The sequence below is a fragment of the Eutrigla gurnardus genome, assembly GCF_963514095.1.
Source record: "Eutrigla gurnardus genome assembly, chromosome: 17".
In the NCBI taxonomy this organism is placed as follows: Eukaryota; Metazoa; Chordata; class Actinopteri; order Perciformes; family Triglidae; genus Eutrigla; species Eutrigla gurnardus.
The window spans coordinates 21,642,973-21,651,616 of NC_139928.1; the positions used below are offsets into that span (position 1 = coordinate 21,642,973).

At 40.8% G+C, this 8,644-nt stretch overlaps 1 protein-coding gene across 1 annotated transcript; it reads right to left on the reverse strand.

Annotated features, from left to right (window-relative positions):
- Positions 1–4,486: 4,486 nt before the first annotated feature.
- gnrhr1 (gonadotropin releasing hormone receptor 1) lies at positions 4,487–8,644 on the reverse strand. Its single transcript, XM_084032992.1, has 4 exons — positions 8,582–8,644; positions 6,939–7,455; positions 5,666–5,867; positions 4,487–4,995 (listed from the first exon to the last, which is right to left on the reverse strand). Exons 2-4 carry the CDS (start codon positions 7,452–7,454, stop codon positions 4,598–4,600), a joined length of 1,116 nt encoding a protein of 371 aa, XP_083889118.1. The 5' UTR covers position 7,455; positions 8,582–8,644; the 3' UTR covers positions 4,487–4,597.

The window sequence follows — 8,644 nt, forward strand, 5'->3', positions numbered from 1 at the left end:
CAAGGAAACCAAGCCTCCCGTCAAAGAGCACCTCCTGTGCCTTTTCATAGGGCTCCCTCATAGTTCTTAGTCTCCCCTGAAACCTGAAAGTAGCCTCCACAAAACTGTGAATGCCTACGAACCCTCCACCCTTTACCTCAAACCAAAGCATATTGCCTTTATTGCCTGTGCACATGCACGTGTGCATGTAGAAAAAAAAAAGCCTTCAAAAGTATCACCAGATCCTGTCACGGACACTTGTCGCTTTTTACCAGTCGGAGTTCTGTTTCCATAACCAAAACAAAGTATTCCTCAGATCTCCGCTGGTAAAGCTGACATGTGTGAAACCAGCTTTAACACGGCGAAGGAAGCCATTATTATAAGTGACAGAACTCTTTGCCTTCAGTTCCTCTGCAATAAGAAAAGGGAAGGAACACAGTGGCCTTTGCCAACGCCTTATAAAATGGGATTAGAAGAACGATTGTCTTATCACCATACGAGCCATTTAGAGGAACCGTGTGAACCTTTTACGCTTCACACAAAAAAGCCACACACCTCCAAAGAAAAGCTACCTCAGTCTTGACAAGAGTGTCTGAGCCATAGTTACGTGTCCGATCATGCTGCTTGCCTACCTCAACCAAACAGAGAAACCCTTCCCCCAATACTTGTCCCAGAGAGGCTCACCAGGACAACTGACCAGAGAGAGCGTTACAACCTCCCGCTCAAGCCAGGGATAAACCTTTTTTTTCCGTCAAGTTTTTGGCGGGAAAACTTTTTTTCCGATCCAACACCAAGGATACCTCCCAAAGACGTATTTGTGCAGAGGATGTAGCTCACAGGGAACAAGGACCTTTCAGGCCATGCTTTTCCTGTTTTTATATCAAAGGAAACTAACAGGATACTTCTTTGATCTGCACAAAACCGACGGCATCCCGATGCCACAAAAAAAAGATCCAGATCTTTCCAAATTTCATTCTGGGACCTCGAGGATCTACGGTGATCCTTGCCTTACTGCACGGACAAGGCTTCGTGTTTCACCCCGTCAGCCTATCCAAAAAGTTCTTGTATGGAAACCAAGCTGAATGACACCCAAAGATGTAAACATTTTCATGGTTTTCTTTACTTTTCCTTTTAAATAATAGACTTTTTCTTCTTTTTTTTTGGATTGTTCCGGTTTTAAAGGGGGTCACCTGTGTGTGAAGTGCTTTAACCCGAAAAACTAGAAGAAATTCTCTTAATTTCATTTACATTTGTAAAATATCTTTCTTCCTTTTGGTCAATGCAGGTGCTCCCCTTCAACGTCTTTATTTTGATCTTAACATTGAGACTTTTTAAAGAGTAACCAAATGAAGATGTCAGATATTTTGAGAGACTTTCTATGTTAATAGGCTACTCGCTTTCTTATTGCCAAATATTTAGCTATCCTAAAGAAATATGTAACCAAATACCTCTACATTTTTAACATTCAGAGTCTTTACCTTTATACTTCCACGTGGTAATGTGTGAGAGTGGCTGGTGACGGTGAACCTTGAGGGAACCTTGAGGGAACCTTGAAGAAACCACTCATTTACATCGCTAAGAAAACTCAATTTAAAGTCCAGATCAAATTTAATTCCACGTCGTTTGTCTTTTACATTTGAGACTGAGAGAAACAGGTACGACGCAACAAAAATGAGCCTTTTACCAAATAATATAATATAATAATATATAATATTAACCAAGTGTGTGTTGCCTCAGCTGTTCTCAAGGTTCACCTGAGCCCGCCGTGTGTTTGAGGTTTACTCGATGAACATAATAGAAGATAATAACTGTTAAACCAATGTGATACCAAAAAGTGTATTTGATACGGAAGACCGTGTTTTTTCTCGACGTGTGTAGTGGTTGAACTAGTTTTTTGGAAAATGGAAACCTTTGTTTGCTTCTGTTTGGAACGATTATTTCTCTGCCTCTTCATTTGAGTCTTCTGTTTCTTCCTGCTGTACGCAGGAAAAGTTGCCAAAGCAAAAGTTTGCTTTTTTTAAACAATTGTTTGTTTTATGATTGTTATTATTATCATTATTATTAGAGATGATTACATTAATTATGATGATTTGGGTTTTTTTTCTTTTTTTACATGATATGAAAATGATTGTTAGAATGACTTTGTTATGGCCTTTGAGCAAATGATGAGTTTTTTGCAGAGACACTAAATTTCTGCCCTGAAGAGCCAACAACTAGAAGAAAAAGAACCACAAAAAAAGTTTAAAAAAAATAAAAGTAGGATGGTAGGAAGTCGCTGCTAGTAGCAACGAGAAACAATGCTTTAATGATTCTAAGTGCTTCTCTCTGAGCGTTCACCGGTTAATGTCGCCACCTGAAAACCTAAAGCTTTAACCCGTTAGCGACCGAGGCCCTGGTCTTGGTCTTTGGCCAATATGAAAAAGGTTTGGAGGTAAAGGACTTCTGCCGATGGAGACCAAGCTGTCACCTGCAAGGGTTTTTTTTTTTATTTTAATGTAGAAAATTCACACAAAACTCTATCAGTTCATGCAAATGACAAACCCTCATAGTTTGTGCTTTCTTTGGAATCGCTTCAAATTAACTCAACTATGAGATAATAACTATAATACATTTAAAAAATCACATTGCAAATTAATTGATAAGGAATTAAACATGAATTTCGTTAAATGTATGACACATTTGCTGTGGCACACCTGGTTCAGACAACAGCTGTTACTTTAATTAATAGTCCCAGTATTTTTGGCCACTTTTACCTGTAATTACCACTTCAGCTAAACATACATAAGATCACTTTAAAATATATGGTAACAATATATAACAATATATTTGAAATTTCAATATCACTTGTATTTCCCACCATGTCGTATGGAACGGAAAATTGCTAATTTTGTGATTTGCTTGAACTGACCCCTAAATGTTATTTATTTATTTATTTAGACACCCGGTAATTACAAGACAACGCGTTAATACATGGTAATCGAAGCGTCTCTGATTCCTGCCGTACAGCTTGGTCTCCGTGTGACTGCAGATTCCTCCATCTGAATGTCTGGACTCTGCTTTGTCTCCTTCCTTTACCACATTCCAACATGCCTAAAACCAAATAAAGAGATTTTGCTGATTTAATGTTTCTATATTTGTTTGACTTTTGTTCTTGTAGCCGATTAGCTCAGTTAGCTCTGTGATAGACTGGCAACCTGTCTGAGTGTGTAAAGTATCAGATCTCAGGCAGAAGGAAACCAGATTTCAGAAAACCAAGCAGGAGGTTAAGGGAAGTTTAAGTATATTAATAAACAACAAAGGGGATTGGGAGTGCTGAAAGGTAAGTACGGGAGGAAAGTCCGACATGCACACTGAAGTTAAATACGGTGTTCCACAAGGTTCTGTGCTAGGAGCAATTCTTTTCAACTTATATGCTTCATTTCATTAGATGACACTAGATAAACTTTAATTGTATGCAGATGATACTCAATTATGTTATATCACAGATCCCTTTTGTATTTTATTTCATCATTATTTGCCTGCTTTACTAGACAAGTGTCAAAGTAGTCAAAAGACTCTCAATTCGTAAAGACAGATATACTGATGCTGCTGGGCGTAGCGGTCACATTTGGATTTTAATTTGTGCTCCTTGTCTTTGTGATGATTTGGTCAATAGTTTTAACTTTTCTGAGTTCATGTTTGGTGAAACAAAAGGACCATGGAGGAATGTGAATAGTGGTGCTAAACCAAACTGCAGGCTGACTATAATACCTATAAAGACCTGCTTAGAAAATATATTATTAAAATGAAATAATTCCAAAATGCTGTTTTGTATAATTGACAAACTTCCTCTCAGACCTGCAGAGCTTCACTCTGAAAGAGAAATGGAGGAGCATCTCTTCAAAGTTTGGTAGGTCAACCAGATGCTGTCAGGTGTAATTGTGTGTTACACAATATGATGTTTTCAAATGGGAACATTGAAATGTTAATTCTGATCTACTTCCAACAGGATGGTGAAGTGAAATGTATCAATGACGTGATGAAGATCACCAGAGGTGCCATGTGTGATGAGAGTGATGAAGAGAACAGAAGTCCTGGAAAACCTGGAAGTGCCAACAGCCTTCACCCTGTTAATGAGGCTGATATACGTCCTCGACCTCAGCGACCCTGAAGAACTGATAAAAAGGTCTGAGGCATTTAAAAAAATACTCCTGGAACTGATGGACAGAAATCCAGCCAGAAAGTAAAAAATAAAAATAAACTGCTGTACTAAAAAGTGCCATTAGTCTAAGTGCAATGTATTAATATTTAGATTGTTTTGTTGTTAATTTTTTGATAATACTTAATTTTAGGCATTTTCTATAATTTTGAGTTTTGTTATGGTAGTTTTCCTGGAGGGGTTTACCATATATGGACATCTGTAAATATGTAGAACCCTGTTGTCCAGAATATTTTTATTATTGCATATATCAGATTAATATTTTACAAACACAATATTAGAATAAATATCACATATATCACATTCCGTACATATATAAATAATCCCATATGTTGATTTACATACATACAACAGCTTATAGAAAAGCCAAACATCGTGCACCTCCTACCACACGGAGTCGAACCACCACCCTTTGAACCTTTAAACCGGGTTCCCGCTGTGCTGGTTGGAGCTCAGGTCAGACTCCATCTCCAGAGCGGCTCCAGCTCTTTGTGCAGACAGGCGATCCACAGGGCGGCGACGGCGGCAGCAACACGCCACGGCGTCGGCGAGGTCGGCCCGGAAGGACGCGGTGTAGAAGCTGTAGATGACCGGGTCGCAGCACGTGTTCAGGTTGCCGAACACAAACAGTATGTGGTGCACGTACTCCGGCGTGCGCTTGATGATGGCCGGTTGGAACCAGTACCAGATCCCCAGCAGGTAGTAGGGCGTCCAACAGATGACGAAGGAGCTAACGATCACAATGGTCATCTTGAGGGTCTTGATCCGGGCTTTGGGGATCATGTCTGGTCCACTGCGTCTAAGGTACTGCTCACCGTCTGCACAAACACAACAAAAAGTCAAATATAGGAGAGCATCGGTCCTGGGGAGGCCCCATATCACAAACCTTGAACAATACATTCCTTTTCTATTGATTGACACTTGAACCTATAGGCTATAAAGGGATTTATCAGTTCTAGATATAGAACCTCCGTCCTCGGTCTCGTCTTATTAACCAGTAAGAGGACAAAACTTAATACAATCAAACAAAACTGACCAAGAATAATTCTTCTACAAGACATTGGGATGCCAAAGCAATAATCAATATAAAGATATCTAACAAATGCATCGCTATGGCAGCCAACACAAAAATCCAATACTGAGATTTGGCAAATGGTTTTATTGTTATGATGTCCCAAAGCTGCAGAGACCAGGATGATTTCATTGATCAGTTTAATGGCTGCGTTTCTACTTCAAAGGGCATCTTCAACACTGGTATTCAATAAAAATCACATATTTATCTATAAATCCCACAGTGACTGCAGCCACAAACATTAGACATAACCCATAATTATGTCATGCTTAATTTCATTGCATTGTTGAGTCTCGCCTCTCTTTAAATGACTAGTTTTCAAAAACACTCCAAAGAAGTCCATGAATAAGGACTTTGTTGCCTTGTAGTCTAAAATGTACTTTGCTCCGCGGTTCGACCTCCAGAGTCACACACACCTTTTCTCTTGCGCATTTGCCCATTGATCTTGGTGAGGATGCGGGTGTAGCAGAAAGTCATGACAAGCAGGGGGACGACATACAGCGTCACAAAGTGAAACATGTTGTACGCCGTCTCCTGCCAGAGATACCGGAAACTCCCGTGGGTGACGCACTGAGTGAAGTTCACCCCGTCGGCTTTAATGGCCCGAAAGATGAACAGCTGAGGGTGGAGAGAGTGTAAAGAGGCGAGGGATGAGATCCAGGCACAAAAACACACAAGACGTTTGTTTTCATGAAACAAACGTCTTATATTTGTTTGTGTTAAACAAATTGCAGATTCACACAATGCAAGAGTTTCTTGTTGTGCAGGTCCCTTGAATGCACCTCAGAGTATCAATTATACCATAAAAATGGGGGCCATCGCTTGTTTGAGAGGTTAAGTCCTCACGTATGACTTCATAGCAGGAAAAAATATGTAACGTAGAGACAAATATGTATTGTAACATGTATTACAAATATGATGTTTGTCAATTCAAATGATCATTTTACATTTTAATTATAGTTTGTTGTAGTAGAATATTCTCAATAAACCTGAGGTAACAATATCCATTCTCTTTGACTGTAAATGTTACCTATTTTTTGGAGTAAAAATACCTTAATTTAACAACTAAGAAATACTAAAATAAATTAGGTAAAGTGAACTTATTATAACCCTTGCTTGTGGCACATTGCTAGTGAGGTAAGTACTTATTAATCGATATGAATCCTTATCTCTTACTTTTACTACGAAGGTTATCTTTACCACAAAAAACATGCCAGAACCTTAACAACATTGTTGAAGATGTTATGGAGCCTCATTGTCGGCTGCTTTTTTAAACATTGCATTCAAATGCTCCAGAGAAAGAGAGAGAGAGCACAGCGGTGGTCGAGCGAGATAGAGAGTGAATGAATAGAGGAAACATTAATGAGAACATGATGTTAGTATACCTTCAAGATATGGTATTTCCAGGCAGTACATTTCTACAATATACTATTGAAAATGTAAATATATCTGAAGTACAGTAGAGTATATTTACTTTTCACCTGGAAACATCATGGTTTGGTTTAAAATGTGCGTCATTGTTGGAAACCTCCTCACAAACCTGCAGGAAGGTGCTGGATTTTGGAACGAATGCGGCCAAGGCCTTCATCCTGCCTTGGCCTGCCTGCTCTCTGTCAGGCCTGAGGTCGTTTTAAACGTTTTAAACCTTTTAAACCTTTTATTTGTGTGGTGTTTGTAAAGGTCTTGTACCTGTGGAGACGCCAGCAGCAGGCTCAGAGTCCAGGCCACCAGCAGCATGCGTCTGTTCCTGATCACGGCATCGAGGGAGTCCAGAGGGTGGAGGATGGCCCGGTAGCGGTCCAGACTCACCACCACCAGTATGAACGCCGCCGAGTGCATGGCGAAGAGCTTGAGGAAGCACAGCAGCTTGCACATGGCGTCGCCTGCGTACCACTGCACCGTGATGTTCCAGACGGCGTCCAGCGGCATGACCACAAAGGTCATCACCAGGTCGGCCGATGCCAAACTGGCGATGAGCGGGCGAAGGTGTGCTGCCAGGCGATAGCCCCGCCCCCAGCACACGCTGACCAGCACTGACAGGTTGCTGCAGGCGGCGAAGACGAAGAGCAGCAGGGTGGCGGCAACGCGGCAGCGGGCGGCCACGGTGAAGGACGGAGCCTGCCATGGGGGAGGGGATGGGGGGTCAGAGGAGTCCTGCAGGGGGGAGGCAGGTGTGGAAACCCACAGAGATAGGTTTCCTGACATCCTGTCACAACGGGGGAGACCACAAACAAGAAACGGGGGTTTCAGGTTCCTCTTCAAAGGCTTTGTTTTGATGGATAAGGACATTATTATGGAATAAACAGTGATCTTATTTTACCAAATATTTGCAAATAGTTTCAGTGATTCACAGAAATGAGTTACTGAAACTGCATGTCAGGATGGCAGGTTTTATTGCAGGTGTTCATTTGATCAGACTACCTGGATCTGAAACTGAGAGTTTACTATAATTAATAGAATATAAGAAGTGGCCTTGTTTACTATTTTTACTGAGATAATAAATCAAGAGAGAAGTGTCATTTTGACATTGACTTCATTACAATCAGGTAGGAGTCGCCCCCTGGTGGCCAGTCGAGATAATCCAATCTTAAGGCACTTCCACGTTGGCTTCGCTTTGTTTTGCAAATTCTCTGAATATTGTTATGGGCTTTAGCTGGAGTGAAAAACAGGGAACACCTAAATAATAATAATACAAATAATAATGCCTTAGTCTTAGTGAAAACAACAACATTCTATCATTTAATGGTGTATATATAATGATATACCTGCAGTTAAAAATCATATAAAATAAAAGGTACTGACAGATGACCTGACTTTGTCCTATAATTAAATAATGAAAATGTTACAGCAGTACAAATGTTACTTTTCTACCTTGCCCTATTCAACAGGAGTGCCAACAACCTCCTATGGAGATCTGCCCTTTTAACATAAACATCACGTGTATGTTTTATCCTGTTATAATAGAAGCTGATGGCTCAGATGATTCAGAAAACAAAAATGATGAAACAGCTTCTTTCGAAGGAGCTCAGCATGTAAGAGATGTGCTAGTGGCGCCCTCTGCTGGCGGACCGCTGCACCTCTCCACACGTTGTTGCACCAAACAACTCAGTCCAACCCTGACATGATAAAGATATGAATGCAGATCTCCTGTTGTCACAGTGGAAGCTTCTCTTTGGTTCCTACATATTCTCAGCTAGACTGCCATACAGACGTGCATAGACTCCTCCTCCTCCTCTTCCTCCTCCTCTTCCTCCTGCACACTAATGCTCTAATGCACTAAACCACATCTGTAAGCACACCTGGACCACAAAGACACAAGCATCTGTTGTTACCTGGAGAGGAGTCCTGCTGCTCAGATGGCGCGGAGCTGTCCGACGTCCTGAAGCATCCTCTCT

Excerpts from the sequence above, each read along its gene's own strand:
- gnrhr1 (XM_084032992.1), bottom strand. The coding sequence starts at position 7,454 with ATGTCAGGAAACCTATCTCTGTGGGTTTCCACACCTGCCTCCCCCCTG. Across the intron at positions 5,868-6,938 it reads TGCTGCTGGCGTCTCCACAG|CTGTTCATCTTTCGGGCCAT; the intron begins GTACAAGACCTT and ends CTCCACCCTCAG. Across the intron at positions 4,996-5,665 it reads GCAAATGCGCAAGAGAAAAG|ACGGTGAGCAGTACCTTAGA; the intron begins GTGTGTGTGACT and ends GTGTTTGTGCAG.